The 20,171-nt window shown below is 36.9% G+C and overlaps 1 protein-coding gene across 1 annotated transcript in view; it reads right to left on the bottom strand.

Annotated features, from left to right (window-relative positions):
- Window positions 1-20,171, bottom strand: part of BMT2 (base methyltransferase of 25S rRNA 2 homolog) — a 115,084-nt gene that overhangs the window by 69,625 nt on the left and 25,288 nt on the right. Inside the window, exon 3 of the mRNA XM_033192450.1 lies at window positions 8,557-8,727. Coding sequence (XP_033048341.1) covers window positions 8,557-8,727 — 171 coding nt within the window. The remainder of the gene's footprint in view (window positions 1-8,556; window positions 8,728-20,171) is intronic.

The following is a 20,171-nucleotide window of genomic DNA, read 5'->3' as shown; positions in this document are numbered from 1 at the left end:
TAGAAAGTGTTCCCTCTGATTCTGTTTTCAGGAACAGACTGTAGAGAACTGGTATTTTTCCTTCCTTAAATGCTTGGTAGATTTCACCAGTGAAACCATCTGGGCCTGGTGCTGCCTGTTTTAAAAGGCAGTTAATTATTTCTTCAATTTCTGTAACAGATATAGGCTTTCCATATTATCTACATCTCCTTGTCTGAGTTTCAGTAGACTGTATCTTTCAAGGAACCAGGTCATTTCATCCAAGTTATCAAATATGTAGTCGTAGAATTGTTCATAACATCCTTTTTATTCTTTTACTATTGATGGAATCAGTAATGATGAGCTCTCTTTCATTTCTGGTATTAGTAATTTGTGTCTTATCTCCTTTTTTTGTTGGTTAGCTTGGCTACAGGTCTATCAATTTTGTTGATCTTTTCAAATGAAACCTTTTGGTTTCACTGATTTTCTCTATTGTTTTCCCGTTTTCAATTTCATTAATTTCTGTTCTAATTTTTCTTTTCTTCTGCTTATTTAGATAATTTGCTCTTACTTTTCTAGTTTCCAAAGATAGATGCTTATAATATTGATTTTACACCTTCTTTTCTAACATGTGCATTCAATGCTACATATTTCCCTCTAAGTACTGCTGTCAGAACATACTACAAATTTGATGAGATGTATTTTCATTTTCAGTTAGTTCAAAAACATTTTCTAATATTTTTGAGGCTTCCTATCTGACTCTTGTGCTATTTAGAGGTGTGATGTTAGATCTACAAATATTTTGGGACTCTTCAGTTCTCTGTTACTGATTTCTAGTTTAATTCTGTTGTAGTGTGAGAGAAGGCACACTTTGTAAAATGATCTGTCTTTTTAAATTGGTTAAGGTGTGTTTTATGGCCAAATACGGTAGTATATTTGAATATTTTGAAAAATTATAAATGCTTTTAAAAAGTCAGCAAAGTAAGTATTTTGTGATAATTACAAATATATGTGTACACAATGAAAGAGAAGTAGACACACAGCTTTCCTAGTGTTAGGGGAATGCGTAAATGGGGTTTGGGATAAAATTTCCAGTAATCATGTTATACACATATTCAAAAAGTGCCATATCTAAATTCTGAGATATAGATGACTTAAAGGTAACTCCAGTAGTAACAAAAATTTGATATGCATGAAATCTAAGTGTAAAAAAGTATCTCTTTACGATGTGAATTCTTGCTATCTGAACCCAGATATCAAATGACTTGAAAGATATTTGGAGATAAGCCTGAAAAGAAGGTAACTCTTGATAGCTGAACTTGCTATCTAAACTAAAAAGTTGAATAGATTTTGATAGTAAGGGATTCACATCTTCCTATATGACAATATCTGTGACTAAACCAGTAAATATCTGACCCTTATTTCATCTACATATTTAAAAGTGGTATGTGGGGTATGTATGTTTGAGGGAAAGATTTCTCTTTGGAAAAATGGAGTATTACTTGGTATTTCAGATCATTTTATATTTAGACACATAGAGTGGTAGATTTTCATGATGAAATATTATGCAAAACAGCATTCTAGTGGCTTGGGAAGAGAAGTTTACAAAATACTTTATGCAACATAGCGTCTTTTGTGTAAATAACAATGTCTAGTAAAAAGAATATAAAGAAATGTACCTAAATGTAACCAGGATTGAGTGATCTTTTTTCTATGTCTATAATATCTGTTCTATGGCAAATTTTTCATACCCCAATTTCATTTGTAGTTAGAAAAATGTTCAACAGTGAATTTTAACACAATATAAATACCACAACAGAGTTATAAAGAAAGTTCAATACTGGTATCAAAGAGTATCAATTCTTTTGGTAAGTTCTAGAAAGTTCTGGAAGAGAACATGCTTCAAATATAGTCTAATATAAAATACAACAATTTATCAGAATTAGAATGTATCCCATTTGCAATTGCCAGAAAGTGAGAACAAACATGTACCACACTAGAGGAATTTAAAATAGGTCCATGTAACCAGAATACAGGCTGCAAGAATAGTGGGAGGAGAAGGAAGAATGAGGACACACACACACACACACACACAATGGGAGCTGATGCTATATTAAGGAGTTCAGAGTTTTTATAATGAACAAAATCTAAACCAAGCCATCCAGGGCTAAATCATTTGAATGCTACATTTCAATACTAAGTTAATCCCCTCCACGATTCAAGAAACAACTATAAAACTGGATAAAATCATCAAAAACAACTACTTCAGGGCTCAAACAAAGGCAAATAAGATGAAAAGTGTTTATTCATAAAAACCAGCTGAATCTAGTTTAGGAACAGTAAGGATCTGTCCTATCTTTGCCTGGAGCTGCTCTCACCACCCCCAACCCCTGCTTAGCTGGTACGAAACTTCCTCCAGGACAGGACTGGCTGTTAAAAAATAGCAGCTTTACTGCTAGAGGCGGCTAACTTGATTTGGAGCAAAGGGTATAAAACCTACACAGAGCAGTGACAGTAAAAGCAGCAAACTTGGAAGAAACAAGCATGGAAAGTCAGTAGCTATGCTAGTCTCAGACTGCAGTTGTGGTTGGGTTGAGCTGCAGAATGGAGGACTAGTTAGAAATTTAACAAAGATCCTAGAAATGAGATAGGTAGAGAGGAGTGAGATAAGCTCCCCACAAAGCCATGGCTGATGGGCAGGCTATGTGAATATGCAGAGAAAACCCAAGAGGGCCTAGAAGAAAGTAAAAGTTGAGGCAGATTTTGAAAAGCACCTAAACGTTTAATGCACTACCCCATCAAGACACACTCTACTGGAAGAGGGTGGAAGCCTTACTGACTGAGGTGTTTTGAGCGCAACCTCTGATCTATCATTGTTTGGCTACTAAATTACGCAGATACTGGTGCAACCCCTAGGAAATCAGCCTAAAAAATAAAAAATAACAACCCTCTCCACCTCTGAAAAAAAAAAAAAACTAAGCATAATAAGGGAGACAGATTCCACAGATTAAGTCTATGCAAGTTACTGAGAAACAACCACTACCACTAACCCTTGTGGGGGGAAAAATCCATGACAGTGTATATACTTTTTAACCAAAAATTATGAGACATGCAAAAAACCCCAGAAAAGCATAGTCCATACTCAGGGGGAAAAAAGCAGTAAATGGAAATTGACTCTGAGTGAGCCCAAATGTTGGATTAAACAGACAAAAACTTTAAGGCAGTGATTACAAAATATATATATACACACACACACACACATATATTATAAAAATTTAAGAAAGTATACATACATACATATATAATATACATTATATATTATTTATATATTATATATTATATATATTATATATATTATATATATATATATATTATTTATATATACTTTTTTTTCTTAAGACAGGGTCTCACTCTGTCACCCAGACTGGAGTACAGTGAGTGGTGTGATCTCTACTCACTGCAACCTCCACCTTCCAGGCTCAAGTGATCCTTCTGCCTTAGCCTCCCGAGTAGCTGGGACCACAGGCACATGCCAGCACACCTGGCTTTTTTGTTATTTTTTTTTAGAGACAGGTTTTGTCATGTTGTCCAGGTTGGTCTTGAACTCCTGGCCTCAAGCAATCCACCTGTCTTGGCCTTCCAAAGTGCTGGTATTATAGGCATGAGTCAATCAATATGCCCAATCTTAAAAATATTCAACAAATTTAAGGAAATCATGCTTAAAGAATCAAAGGAAAATACAGTAACAATGACTCAATAAATAAGGGAATCTCAACAATATAACAGAGCTGTAAAAAAGAAATATACAGAAATCTAAAGCTGGTATTTTCCATACATATCTGTGTTTGATAGAAGTATAACTATATAATTTCTCTAACTGGCCAACACTTAAAATATTAATGTTTAAGAATGTCAATAACATATGAGTTAAAGAATGTTTAGTAAGTCATTACGCATTATAGGCTTTGTAGTAACCTCTGAATAAAGGTAAAGATGCCTTATGCTTCCCTACAGAAGTAATTAAAGATATTTCGATTTTTAAATGTAATTGCTTAAAACTAGATAATATTTTCAACATGATTTAAAATCAAAGTAACCAAAAGTAATGCTTGTTGTTATCTATAGTTTTGGAACTGCTTAAGAGTATCTTACTTTCATAATTATTTTGTGTCTATCAAGAATATTTCTAAAACTATTCAAGTTTAGCATTTTCAAGTAATTAATAAAATACACTTGATACTACAAACCAATAGGGTAAAAGGGTATAGGAACAATTTTAATATTGCAGTTAAGTACCTCAGAGATACTACAGCTTTGGTTCCAGACTACTGCAATAAAGCAAGTTACACACTTTTTTTGGTTTTCCAGTGCATATAAGTTATGTTCCACTACACTGTAGTCTATTAAGCGTGCAATAGCATTGTCTAAAAACAGTGTTCATACCTTAATTTTAAAATACTTTATGGCTAAAAAATGCTAGTGATCATTTAAGCCTCCAGCAAGTTGTAATCTTTTTACTGGTGGAAGCTTTGCCTTGATACTCATGGCTGCTGATTGATCAGCACGATGGTTGCTGAAAGCTGGGGTGCTATCAGAATTTCTAAAAATAAGACAACACTAAAGTTTGCCACATACATTGACTGTACCTATCATGAATTATTTCTCTGCAGCCTCAGCATGTGATGCTGCTTGACAGCATTTTACTCAAAGAATTTCTTTTAAAATTGGTTAGTCCTCTCAAACCCAACCACTGCTTTATCAACTTTTATATAATATTCAAAATCCTTTGTCATTCTAACAGTGTTCACAGCATCTTCACCAGTAGATGCCATCCCAAAAAAACACTTCCTTTGCTCATCCATAAGAAAGAACTCCTCATCCATTCAAGTTTTATCATGAAATTGCAGCAATTCAGTCCCATCTTCAGGCTCCACTTCTAATTTTAGTTCTATTACTTTTTTTCCCCACCACATCTGCAGTTATTTCATCCATGAGGCTTGGAATAAACTCCTTCCAAACTCATATTCACGTTAATATTCTGACCTGCTCCCATGAATCACAAATGTTCTTAATGGCATCTAGAATGGTGAGTCCTTTCCAGAAGGTTTTAATGGACTTTGCCCAGATCCGTCAGAGAAATTGCTATGACAGCTACAGCCTTTATAAAATGTATTTCTTAAATAACATAACTTGAGCTAGGCTCAGTGACTCACGCCTGTAATCCCAGCACTTCAGGAGGCTAAGACGGGAGGATTGCTTCAGCCCAGAAATTTGAGACCTGCTTGGGCAATACTCTACAAAAAATGAAAAAAAGTTAGCTGGGCATGGTGGTGCACGCTTGTGGTGCCAGCTACTGGGGAGGCTGAGGTAGGAGGGTCACTTGAGCCCAGGAGTTCAAGGCTCCTGTGAGCTGTGATCATGCCACTCCACTCCAGCCTGGGCAACACAGTGAGACCCCTGTCTCCAAAAATAAAAAAATAAAATAATATGACCTGAAAGTCTGAATTACTCCTTGTTCCATGCGCTGCAGAATGGATGTTGTATTAGCAGGCATGAAAACAACATTCATCTCTTTGTACATATTGTCAGAGTTCTTGGATGACCTGGTACATTATCAAAGGGCAGTAATATTTTGAAATGAATATTTTGCCGGGCGTGGTGGCTCACGCCTGTAATCCCAGCACTTTGGGAGGCCAAGGCAGGTGGATCACGAGGTCAGGAGATCAAGACCATCCTGGCTAACACGGTGAAACCCTGTCTCTACTAAAAATGCAAAAAATTAGCAGGGCGTGGTGGTGCGCACCTGTAGTCCCAGCTACTCGGAGGCGGTGGCAGGAGAATGGCGTGAAACCGAGAGGCGGAGCTTGCAGTGAGCCGAGATCGCGCCACTGCACTCCAGCCTGGGCGACAGAGTGAGACTCCGTCTCAAAAAAAAAAAAAGAAAGGAATATTTTTTTCTGAGCAGCAGGTCTCAACAGTAGGCTTTAAATATTCAGTAAACTGTCCTTTAAACAGATGTGCTGTCATCTAGACTTTGTTCCATTTACAGAGCACAGGCAGGGTAGCTTCAGCGTAATTCTTAAGAGCCTTAGGATTTTCAAACAGTAAATGAACACTGGCTTCAATGTAAAGTCACCTGCTGCATTAGCCCCTAACAAGAGAGGCTGCCTGTCCTTTGAAGCTCTGAAGTCAGGTATTGACTTCTGATCTCTAGCCGAGAAAGTCCTAAAAGGTATCTTCTTCTTCCAATAGAAGGCTTTTAAATCTACATTAAAAATCAGTTGTTTACTATAGCCACCTCCATGAATGGTCTTTGGTAGATCTTCTGGATAACTTGCTGCAGCTTCTAAATCACCACTTGCTGCTTCACCTTGCACTTTATGTCATGGAGATGGCTTCTTAGACCTCATGAACCAACCTCTGCTAACTTCAAACTTTCTTCTGAAGCTTCCTCACCTCTCTTAGCCTTCAGAGAATTGAAGAGAATTAGACCCTTGCTCTGGATTAGGTATTGGCTTAAGGAAATGCTGTGGTTGGTTTCATCTTGTATCCAGACCACTCAAACTTTCTCCACATCAGCAATAAAGTTGTTTTACTTTCTTCTCATTTCCATGTTCACTGAATAGCACTTTTAATTTTAAAAATAACTTTTCCTTCACTATGGGAGGCCGAGGCAGGCAGATCATGAGGTCAAGAGATCCAGACCATCCTGGCCAACATGGTGAAACCCCGTCTCTACCAAAAATACAAAAATTGGCTGGGCGTGGTGGCGAGCATCTGTAGTCCCAGCTACTCGGGAGGCTGAAGCAGGAGAATGGCGTGAACCTGGAAGGCAGAGCTTGCGGTGAGCCAAGATCGCGCCACTGTACTCCAGCCTGGGCGACAGAGCAAGACTCTGTCTCAAATAAAATAAAATAAATAAAATAAAATAAAATAAAATAAATAAATAAAAGAAAATGACTTTTCTTTTGAATTCACAATTTGGTTAACTCTTTGGCAGAAAAGGCCTAGCTTTCAGCCTATATCAACTTTTGACATGTCTACCTAAGTTTAATCACTTCTAGCTTTTGATTTAGAGTCAGAGACATGTGCCTCTTTTTACTTGAATACTTGAAAGTCATTGTAGGTTTATTAACTGGCTAAATTTCCCTAGTGTCTTATGGAATAGAGAGGCCTGGGGGTGAGGGGGAAGAGGGAGGGAAGGGCGGGAGCGGGAAAAGAAGGAGTGGGGAGAGAGGAGAGGGGAGAGAGACTGGGAAACAGTAGATCCATGGAGCAGTTAGAACACACATGACATTTATTGAATAAGTTCACTGTCTTATATGGATGATAAGTTCACTGTCCTACATGGTGCCCCTAAACAATCTCAACAGTAACATCAAAGATCACTGATCACAGATCACCAAAACAGACATCATAATAATGAAAAAGTTTGAAATATTGTGAGAATTACCAAAACGTGACAGTGTACTAGTGCATTTTCATGCTGCTGACAAAGACATGCCCGAGCCTGGGTAATTTATAAAGAAAAAGAGGTTTAATGGACTCACAGCTCCATGTTGCTGGGGAGGCCTCACAATCATGGTGGAAGGAGAAAGGCATATCTTACATGGTAGCAGGCAAGAGAGAATGAGAGCCAAGCAAAAGGGGAAACCCCTTATAAAACCATCAGATCTCATGAGCCTTATTCACTACCATGGGAACAGTATGGGGGAAACCACCCCCATGATTCAATTATTTCTCACCAGGTCCCTCCCACAACACACGAGATTATTGGAGCTACAACTCAAGATGAGATTTGGGTGGGGACACAGTTAAATCATATCACAGAGCCACAGTGAGTATATGCTATTGGGAAAATGGTGCCAAAGGACTTGCTTGACTCAGGGTTGCCACAACCCTTCAATTTGTAAAAAATGTAGTATCTGTGAAGTACAATAAAGCAAAGCACAATAAATGAGGTATGCCTGTACTAATAATTAACTGGATTATAATAGTCATATACTTACAAAATTTGTGCCTATATGCATATAATCTTACTAGCAGGCAGATTTGCTTATCAACAATAAAACAATGGCAATTGGTTTTATTAATAACCTTCCATTATTTTTCCTTATTCGTAAATTCTTAGTGGACAGCCACTTTAAACGGTTTAATTGGATTTTTCTGTTTTGATTCTTTGTTTTGATAATTACATAAGAATTACATATTGTTATATAATTATATATTACACTGTACATTGTAACTATATAATACTATTATATAACAATTATGTTATATATACACATATAGCCATAACATATATGTAATATATATAATTATGTAACATGATATGTAATTATATAATCATATTTATGGAACTATTCTTTTTCATTTTCTAGTCAGAACAACACATGCTACAGAACCACTAGTTTTCCAGATAGATCTTACAATTTTATGCTAGTTTTTAATTTAATAATATTACCTATCTGCATTTCTCAGCCTATCATGTAACTACTGGAGGAGCAAGTAAACTGCTCATTGTTTAGTATGAACCACTGCATTATTTTACATTAATACAGTTATCCAGGATAATCAAAGTAGAAAAAGTATACTTACTCAGTTATAAATTCAGGGTTTGTAAAGCTGAGGTTGGTTAAATGACCTTCAAGTTTAGAAGACTCATGCATATTTAAGGCTGGAGTGGTCTTAGTGGCAAGTACAGCTCTTTTTTCATCTTTCTCAAGTGCTTTTCTCTTCCCACCATTTTGGAAATATTCTCTGCATACACTACAAGTAAAAATAAGGCTGTATTTTAACATACTGTGTATGACTATAAAATAAGACAGAAAAAATTGGCTTTTATTAATCAAGATGGGAAACTTTCAAATTTAAGATTTCTGCTTTGAAAATGTCAAACTGAGATAAGTTTGAGCACCTTGTAGCACTTTCAAAATTTTAAAAATTACTATACAATAAAGAATGATCACAAATTATATTTAGTAAATAAAAAACACGTTTTTTCAGGATTACAGATGTGCCTGTACATGTTTCACTGAACTTCTCTCTTGACTAAAACTTCCTCCAGCAAAGCTTACATAAGTCTACCATGCAGTGACAACATCCAGAAGGAATAGTAGTCACAGTTAATTTCGAGCTGGCTTTGCTAGTAGTAGACAGATAACCCAACAGCTGTTCTTGAGGTCCCTCTTGGTTTATGATAACAAAGTCAGGATGAGTGTGTGTGTGTGTGTATGTATGTGTATATATCTGTATATATATTTGTGTGTATATATAGAGAGCTCATTTTTCTTCTTCTTTGTACTTAATTTACTACATATAGCTCACACTTTACACAAAGCTACTTTATCATTCTCCACAGACATTGTTTGGTGAAGTTCCAAAAATACATGGCAAGAGAAGAATTGAAGAGCAAAGAATTCACGCAAAACTGGTTTCAGCAAGTGCAACTATGGTCCAAGGGAACTATGCCCATTTCTCCTTCACGCTTACAGGAACCCATTAGTTCAACTTCAGTTTTTCTTAGTTCCTATTATGTAAGACTTCTTTAACTTATACTATGTAGATTTAGTTTTAACTCTATATTCAGAAGTTGAAACTTATTCAGCATGAATTAAACATTTATTAAGTACGTATCATGTGTAGAGGTGCATGATGGCCAAATTGCAGAAGGCATAATTCTTAACCTCAAGAAGCTACCTCAGTAAAGGACACAAATAATTATTATATATAACAATAAAAAACATGATTGATAGAGATAAACAGATAAACAAAGATAGTTATTTCTATAAATGAAGTACCTAGCCCAATCTAAAATCAGCAATATAAATTGATTTTAGAAAGGTAAGTAGGAATAAGCCAGGAAAGTAAAGTTGAGTGGAAACTTTCTAGGCAGAAAGGACAGCATAAGCAAAGATATGAAAGAGAAAAGCAGAATGAATCTTCAGAGATGTACCTTAGTTCAAGGTACATGAAGTTTAAAGTACTAGGCAGAAGATGAGTGGACCTATTCTCAAAAGAAAAAGCCCTGAGCCTAGTGGACATATAGAGAGGAAGGAGAGTCAAGGTGTGCAAGCTTCAAATCATGCAAGATCCATAGGTCAGTTTTAAAATGCGGTCTTTACAAATCTAATCTAATGACAGAGAGCAGTTTAGAGGCTGCCTGGGGTAGGGCGTGGGGATGAGTGCAAAGGGTTTGTACAAGGGAGCTTTCTGGAGAAAAATGTTCTATATCTTGATAGTGGTGGTGGTTACGTAAGTGTAGACAATTGTAAATACCCACTAACTGTACACTAGATGGATGCATTTTATTGTATATAAATTATACCTCAGTAAAGTTGATAAAAATGTAGACTTTATCAACTTGAAATTATACTAAAAAGCTTATGTTTCTATCAGGTAGAACCATATAAAACTGGTGATATTCAAAAGTTCTTGAGCTACAAAAATTGCAATTTTATGTGGTCTAACTTAACAGCTACTAAGAAATTTGGCAATAAAATACTTAAAGGGCTAAAATTCTAGGTTCTCATAGAATAATGACAACCACCTAGAATTCCAATTATCTCCATATACCCTCAAAAAAAAAAATACAGATCAATAAAGAGAGCAAATAAAAGCACTTACCGTTCATACCTATGGCATAACAAGCAAATAAAAAATAACACTGCATTTTACCTGTTATTGAAAAAATAAAAATCTGAGACTGAATTGGCTTTGGAGGCCATTCAAAGTACAGAGTTAGATGAGGACTGCATAAAACAGAGAAATGTATGAAAAGGTGGCCAAACAGAATCTTCCAGCAATGACCACCCAGACCTGCAAGAATATCAAACTGAGTAACTATTCACACAAAAAAGCACCTTCATAAGAACTAAATCAGTTAAGAGATCACAGTACCTGGTTTTAGCCTAACAAGAAAAGATGCATTGAAGAGGATAGGAAGAACAGTCTTGAACTGTCTATACCATCCCCCTCCCAAGCCCAGGCAGTACATCCCAGAGAGATAAACTTTGTGCTTTGGGGAGGGAGAATGAAATTGTGGGACTTTGCACTGGAACTCCACATTGCCCTGTCACAGTGGAACACAGCACTGGACAGAAATCTATTGGTGCCCACAGGGGGCATTTAGACCATCCTTGAACAGACAGAGAGATATCTCCTGCCCTAGTGGGAGAAATCTGAGTCCTAGTCGGCTTCACTACTGGCTGAATAAAGTGGCCTTGGGCTCCCAATAAATGTCAGTGGCAGCCAGACCACAGCAACTGTAGTCTTTGGGTAAGCCCCAGTGCTGTGCTGGTCTCAGCAGAGGCTGTGGGCCCAGGGTACTACAACCAAGTGTGACACCAGCTGTGGTGGCCATGGGAATGCCTGCATCACCCCTCCCCCAATTCTAGGCAGTGCAGTGTAGAGACTTCTTCCACTTGGGGGAAGGAGAGGAAGGGTATAGGAGACTTTGCCTTGCAACCCAGACACCAGCCCAGCCACAGTAAAACAAAGCATCAGTCAGAATCCTAAGGCCCCGATTCCAGGCTCTTGTGCCATATGGCACTTCTAGACCCACCCTGGGACAGAAGGGAATCCTCTGCCCTGGGGGGATGGACCCAAGTCCCCGCAGGATTAATCACCTGCTGACTAAAGTGGCCTTGGGCCTTTAGTAAACATCAACGGCAGTTCAAAAATGACCCAGCATGAGGCCAGCTGTGGTGGCCACACGATTTTCTGTGTCACCTCTTCCCCAACTCCGGCCAGCCCAGCATAAAGAGACACTCATTCCACTTGGAGGAAGAAGAGGGATTTTGCCTGGGAACCCAGCAACTTCTCCCTTATCTTTAAGTCCATTAGGACTGGGAATTCAGGAATGTGCAGAAGGTGCAGCATACCTGGGCTTAGAGTGCCCTCTAGGGCTGAAATGGTTACAGTGACCACAGGCTTAGATATTACTTTAACTCTGAAAGCTTAGAAGGCCCTCTGAAAAACGATGGATACTAACAAGTCCAGACTACAAAGACTGGAAGAAGTATCTAACTCTTCTATGCCCAGACACTGAAAAACATCCACAAGCATCAAGAACAGTCAAGAGAAGATGACCTCACCAAAGAGACTAAATGAGGCACCAGCGACCAATCCTGGAGTAGTACAGATATATGACTTCTCAGGGAATTCCAAACAGCTTTTTGAGGAATCTCAACAAACTTCAAAAAACAGAGAAGGAATTCATACATCTTTCAGGGAAATTTAACAAAGAGATTAATATAATTTAAAGAATCCTACAGAAATCCTGAAGCTGAAATATTCAATTAATGAACAAAAATATGTATTACTATGTAAACAGAATGGATCAACCAGAAGAAAGAATTAGCTCAAAGATAGGCTATTTCAAAATACAGACTCAGGGGAGAAAAAGAAAAAAGGAGTGAAAAAGAATGAAGTATGCTTAAAAGTCTGGAAAATAGCCTCAAAAGGGCAAATCTAAGAGTTATTGGCCTTAAAGGGGAAATACAGAAAGAGATTGGGGTAGAAAGTTTATTGAAAGAAATAGTAAGTTTTCCAAACCTAGAGAAAGATACAAATATGCAGTTATAACATCAAAGAACACCAAGCAGATTCAACCCAAATAAGACTACCTTCAAGGCATAAAATCAAACTCTTACAGGTTAAGGACAAAGAAAGGATCCTAAAAGCAGTGAGAGAAAAGAAACAGGTAACAAATGAAGGAGCTCCAATACATCTGGCAGCACACTTCTCAGTAGAAATCTTACAGGCCAAGAAGGAATGAGACGACATATTCAATGAATATGAAGGAAAAAAAAAAAGGAAACAACTTTCAACTGAGACTACTATACCCACCAAAGCTATTCTTCAAACACAAACGAGAAATATGTAGACAAACAAAAGATGAAGGACTTCATACCAGACCTACCTTACCAGAAATGCTAAGGAGAATTTTTCAACTTGAAAGAAAAGGATGCTAACACACAATAAGAAATCATCTGAAAGTATAATATAAAACTCACTGGTAAAGGTACATACATAGTTAAATTCAGAATACTCAATACTGTAATTGTAGTGCATAAACCATTCATATATTCAGAGGAAAAAACCCAATAGAATAAATTTATTATATCTGTACATATATATATATATATACATATAAATAGATATCTAAAAAGAGATTTATAATAAGGAATTGGCTCCTGTGATTATGCAGACTGAAATGTCCCACAATCTGCTATGCCTAAGCTGTAAAACCAGGAAAGCTCATGGTATAGTTCCAATCCAAGTCCAAAGGCTTGAGAACTATTTTATAAGTTCTGGTCCAAGTCCAAAAAGGCTTGAGAACCATTTTATAAGTTGTAGTCCAAGTTCAAAGGCCTAAGAACCGAAGTGCCAGCTAGAGGGAAGGCCTCAAAAAAGGCCTACTCACTCACAATAGAGAGAGCAATCTGCTTTACTCAGTCTACAGATTCAAATGTCAATCTCATTTGGAAACATACTCGCAGACACACCCAGAAATAATGTTCAGCCAAATATCTGTGTACCTTATGAATCAGTAAAGTTGTGAATAATATTCCATAGTACCTAAAATCAATATAGGCAACACAATATTGACAGAGAAAAACAAACTGAAGGACTAACACTACCAACTTCAAGACTTACTATAAAGCTACAGTAATCACGACAATGTGGCAGTGGTGAAAGAAAAGACAAATACATCAATGGAACAGAATTAGAGAGTGTAAACATAGACCCACAAAACTATAGTCAACTGATCTTTGAAAAAGGAGCAAAGGCAATACAATGGAGAAAAATTTTTTTCAACAAGTCATGCTAGAACTAGACATCCACATGCAAAAAAGAAAAAATGTAAATCTAGACATAGACCTTATACATTTCACAAAAATTATCTTGAAATGCATCATAAATGCAAAATGCAAAACTATAAACTTTCTAAAAGGTAACACAGGAGAAAACCTAGATGGCATTGTGTATGGTGATGACTTTTTAGACATGACACCAAAGTCATGATCCATAAAAGAAAACATTTATAAGCTGAATGTCACTAAATTAAAACTTTTTGCTTTGTGAAAGACATTGTCAAGAGAATGAAAAGAGAAGCCACGGACACTGAGAAAATATTTGCAAATCATATATATCAGGGGTCCCCAACCCTGAATACTGGTCTGTGGCCTGTTAGATTGGGCTGCACAGCAGGAGGTGAATGGCAGGTGAGTTAGTTAAGCTTCATCTGTATTTACAGCTGCTCCCCATCACTCACATTACTGCCTAAGCTCTGTATCCTGTCAGATCAGTGACAGCATTAGATTCTCATAGAAGCACGAACCCTTATTGTGAAATGTGCATGTGAGAGATCTAGGTTGCACACTCCTTAGGAGAATCTAAGGCCTGATGATCTGTCACGGTATCCCATAAAACCCCCAGATGGGAACGTCTAATTGCAGGAAAACAAGCTCAGGGCTCTCACTGATTCTACATTATGATGAATTGTACAATTATTTCATTATATATTACAATGTAATAATAATAGAAATAAAGTGCACGATAAATGTAATGCGCTTGAATCACCCCAAAACCACCTGCCCCAACTCCAGTTGATGGAAAAATTGTCTTCCACAAAACCAGTCCCGAGTGCCAAAAAGGTTGAGGACTGCTGACATATACAATAAAGAACTGTCATCCAAAATATAGAAAGAACTCTTAAAACTCTGTAAGAAAGTAAGTAAATTTAAACACCAGGCAAAAGACCTGAACAGACATCTCATCAAAGAAGATACACAGATTGGAAGCAACAAGAATGCTTATCAAGTGCTGAGGAGAATGCAAAATGTTACACTTTTTACAGCAGCTTTATTCATAATTGTCAAAACTTGGAAGCAACCAAGATGTCCTTCCATAGGTGGATGGATAAACTGTGATACATCTAGACAACAGAGTATTATTCAGCACTATAAAGAAATGAGCTATCAAGCCATAAAAAGATACAGAAGAACCTTACATGCTAATTACTAAGTAAAAGAAGCCAATCAGAAAAAGCGACAAACTTTATGATTCCAACTATATGACATTCTGGAAAAGGCAATCTATGAGGTCAGTAAAAAAGTTGGTGGTTGCAGGCCGGGAGTGGTGGCTCACGCCTGTAATCCCAGCACTTTGGGAGGCCGAGGCGGGTGGATCATCTGAGGTTAGGAGTTTGAGACCAGCCTGACCAACATGGAGAAACCTGTGTCTACTAAAAATACAAAATTAGTCAAGCATGGTGGCACATGCTTGTAATCCCAGCTACTTGGGAGGCTGAGGCAGGAAAACTGTTCGAACCGGGAGGTGGAGGTTGCAGCAGGCAGAAGTTGCGGTGAGCTGAGATCGTGCCATTGCACTCCAGCCTGGGCAACAAGAGTAAAACTCCATCTCAAAAAAAAGAAAAAAAAAAAAAAGTTGGTGGTTGTGGAGGGGTGAAAAGGCCAGCACAAAGGATTTTTAGAGCAGTTACATTATTCTGTATGATACTATAATGGAAGATACATGTCATTACACGTTTTTCAAAAACCACAGAATGTACAACATCAAGAATGAACCCTATGGTAAACTATGGACTTTGGGTGATAATGATCTATCAATGTAAGTTTAAAAACTGTAACAAATGTACCACTCTAGTGCTGGATGTTGACAGGGAGGCTATGCATGTTTGGGATGGAGTGGGTTGTATACGGTAACTTTCTGTACTTTCTGGTCAATTTTATTGTGGGTTTCTGGTCAATCATGTTGTAAACCCACTGCTCTAAAAAATAAAGCCTACTTAAAAGAGAAAAACAAACCAACCTTGGGATAAATATATCATGTATCTCCTGATGTATTACACTGAGAGGGACACAACATCATCTATGCAAAACACTTGCTAATGATACACTTAACTTATATCTAATCACAAATAAACTATACATATCCAAATTGAGAGGCAACCTATAAAATGCTGACTTTTAAAAAATGGCCGTATCAGCCGGGCACGGTGGCTCACACCTGTAATCCCAGCACTTTGGGAGGCCGAGGCAGGCAGATCACCTGAGGTCAGGAGTTCAAGACCTATCTGACCAACATAGTAAAACCCCACCTCTTCTAAAATATAAAAATTAGCTAGGTGTGGTGGCGAGTGCCTGTAATCGCAGCTACTCGGGAGGCTGAGTCAGGAGAATTGCTTGAACTCAGGAGGCAAAGGCTGCAGTGAGCCAAGATTGCATCATTGCACTCCAGCCTGGGCAACAACAGTGAATCTGTCTCAAAAAAATAAAAAATAAGGCCGGGCGCGGTGGCTCAAGCCTGTAATCCCAGCACTTTGGGAGGCTGAGACGGGCGGATCACGAGGTCAGGAGATCGAGACCATCCTGGCTAATACGGTGAAACCCTGTCTCTACTTAAAAATACAAAAAACTAGCCGGGCGACGACGCGGGCGCCTGTACTCCCAGCTACTCGGGAGGCTGAGGCAGGAGAAGGGCGTAAACCCAGGAGGCGGAGCTTGCAGTGAGCTGAGATCCGGCCACTGCACTCCAGCCTGGGTGGCAGAGCAAGACTCCGTCTCAAAAAATAAATAAATAAATAAATAAATAAATAAAAAAATAAAAAAATAAAAAAATAAAAAAAAAGTCATATCATAAAAAGACAAAAAACAAAAGAAAAAAATGAAGAATTTTTCTAGATTAAAGACCAAAAAGGTTTAACAACTAAGTGCAATCAGTTATCCCTGATGGGATCCTGGATTGAAAAAAAAAAAATCCAGGTATAAAGGACACTATTGTGAGAACTGGGGAAATCTGATTACAGATTACATTATTAGTTAGCATTATATTAATATTAAATTTCTGTAGTGTGATAGTTGTATTATGATTACAAAGAAGAATGTTCTTACATGATACACATCAAAGTATTCAGGAATAAAAGTCTGGTAATTTCTGTAACTGACTCTCAAAAGGTTCAGCAGAGAGCAAGAGAGAAAAAGGACCCAGAGGAGAAAGGGGAACAAGATACAAAAGTAAGACCAAGTAGAGTAACATTTTTTCAGAAGCTGAAGGAAAGAAAGTGTGAGTCAAGGATTTTATATCCATCCAAACTACATATTTTGTAACAAAATTATACAAAACCAGTTTGTAAGATGGGTGAACTCAGAGAACATCATAATTCCAAGTTGTTTTTAAAGAATCTACTGGAAGATGAACTTCATCTATGAGATGATTAGGAAATGTTGGTGAAGAAGTAGGGAATAAAAAGCATTAAATCACTAAAAAAAGGGGGGGAGTATTTTAAAATGCTAAAGGCATATAATTTACTTCAATTCCGAGTAAAGATATAACTATTATAAATAGTTATGTACCACTTATCATAGCAGCCATCTTTACAAAGAAGAAATTCCATGAGATATATGGAGAAACAGACAAACACCACAACAGGGAACATTACACTTTCAATCAAGAGAATGAAAAGGTTACGGACACCCTAAAAAACATAATAAAGTTTACCTTATTGCTAGAAGATAACTCTGCATTCAGAGAGAATAGCTTCTTTTTAACTACACATGGAATAGTCACAAAAATTACCATATATGTGTATTAAGTCATGAAGAAAACCACAGTAAAAACCATAATGAAAAAATACAGACAAAATTATACAATTGCAATGCAATAAAACTAGAATTAACCAAAAAAAAGAAATCCATTCTATCTGCTATTTTTTTAAAAAGTAAATAACTTGGGTCAGAGGGCAAATACTAATAAAATCAAAAAAATCTAAAAAAAATTAATGAAAGCACAAGTCAGAAGCTAACGAATGCAACTAAAATAGCAATCTGATGAAAACTGAGACGCTGTAATATCAAAACAAAAAATAAAATTAAATGAAATAAACATTGAACTCAAAGGATTAGAAAAATAAAGCAAAGGAAAGGAACAAAAGAGTGCCAACAAATACACAAAAACTTGCACAACTTGAGCAATTTTTTTTCTAGAAAAATACACCAAATATATAGAATAGGAAAATTTCTTAAACTTGACTGTGTAGAAATAAAAAGCTTAAACAAAACAAAAATCCAAAGATGAAATAGTTATCAGAGTTAATCTTACCAAAAAGCACCAGTATAAGCCTTCAAAAACCAGATAACCCCTGTATTAATCATGTCTTTTACTTTATCTTTCATGTTTTGATATTTTGGGAGGGGAGTTGGAGGGTGTGCTTATACACCCAGAGAGAGAGACTGCCCTCTCAGGACCAGCTAATTCCTTAAGGCGGTAAACTTACTTCAGAAAACATGTCTCATATGCAAGCCAACCACTACCTAACTTTTATACACAAGCCAATAATTCCCCACTATTAAATCAACTCAAGACCATATACCAGACAACAACGGACAGCCCCTAGTCCCCAAAGCCTACTGAAATTACTCAATCTAGCCAATCCTAAACCGTTTACTCTGCCCTGCCTTGTCTTTTCCATAAAAGGTCAATAATGGCTCTGGTCTAGGCTTTCCTTTAGCTCCTGCTTCTGACTCCTGACAAAATCTGGTGCTTCCTTCGTAGCCCTGCATAGTGTGGTATGTCCCCTTCTCTCAGGAAATATAAGTAATAAATAATCATTTCAATGGCACTGATCACTCCATGTTTTCCCTCAGTCACCTCTATAAATTAAAATTCCACTGATGCATGTGAGACAACCCCAAAAGTACTTAAACTGTTCCAAACCATAGAAACAAAAACATTTTTCCAAATTCATTTTCAGGGAGCAAAATTACAATGATACTTATCTGATCTGATAAAGATTACAAAAATAAAGACCAATATCACTTATAAATATCAATAAAAACATGAAATTAAATTTTAGCAAACAGAATTAAACATGACTAAGTGATACGTATTTCAGGAATGCAAGGATGGTTTAACATAAGAAAATCCACTAATATAATTCACTATATTCATAAATCTAAGAAGAAAACACATTTATTCTTCTCCATAGATGTTGAAAGGTCATTCAACAAAATCCAACACCCATTCCTAATATAAACACTCAATAAAATACAAGTTGGTAAACACTTCCTTAATATTAGAAATACATGTGTGTGAGTGTGTGTGTGTGTGTATGTGTGTATATATATATATATATATATATATAAAAGCCAAAAAGCCAGCAACTTAATGAGGATACACCACATACATTACTGCAAAATGAATAAAGCACAGCTATGTAATAGACAAGAGAAAAAGATTTAGTCAAATGAATAAGAGAGGAAGAAATAGAACTTTGTGTATTTATAGATGACATAACAGATATACCTTGACAACCCAAGAGAATCAATCATAAACTCATATAAACAGTAAGAAAATTCAATAAAATGGTAGGATGTAAAACACTAAAAAATGAAAATCATCCATATATATACACACACACACACAACAATAGCCTGTTAGAATATAATCATGTGTTGCTTAACAATGGGGATATGTTCCAAGAAATGCATCATTAAGGTGACTTCATTATCGTGAAATCACCAGAGTATACTTAAACATAGATGGTATAGCTTACCACATGTCTACAGCATGTTACCGTACTGAATACTGTAGGCCACTGTAACACAATGGCTAAGTATTTGTGTATCTAAACATAGAAAAGGTATAGTAAAATTATGATATTATAATCTTATGGAACTACCATTGTATATAGTACATACATATTTCCACTGTTGATAGAGATGTCATTATGCAGTGCATAGCTGTATAACAGAAGGGAAGGGGACATTTACAACAGCAATAAAAATGATAAAATACCTAGGAGTAAGCACAACAAGAAATGTGCATAACCACTATACAGAAAACCTTAAAACACTACTTTGCAAAAGTAGTCTGCTACTTTTGACTAAAGTAGACTAGAACAAAAGGAAAGCCATATCTTTTTTTTTTTTTTTTTTTTTAGACGGACTCTTGCTCTGTTGCCAAGCTGGAGTGCAGTGGTGTGATCTCGGCTCACTGCAACCTCCTCCACCTCCTGGGTTCAAGTGATTCTGCTGCCTCAGCCTCCCAAGTAGCTAGGACTACAGGCACACACCACCATGACCAGCTAATTTTTGTATTTTTAGTAGAGACGGGGATTCACAATGTTGGCCAGGATGGTCTCAATTCCTTGACCTCGTAATCTGCCCACCTCGGCCTCCCAAAGTGCT

This window comes from Trachypithecus francoisi, unplaced genomic scaffold (genome assembly GCF_009764315.1).
Source record: "Trachypithecus francoisi isolate TF-2019V2 unplaced genomic scaffold, Tfra_2.0 Lachesis_group4, whole genome shotgun sequence".
Taxonomy (NCBI): Eukaryota; Metazoa; Chordata; class Mammalia; order Primates; family Cercopithecidae; genus Trachypithecus; species Trachypithecus francoisi.
This window is presented reverse-complemented; position numbering and strand designations above follow the sequence as displayed.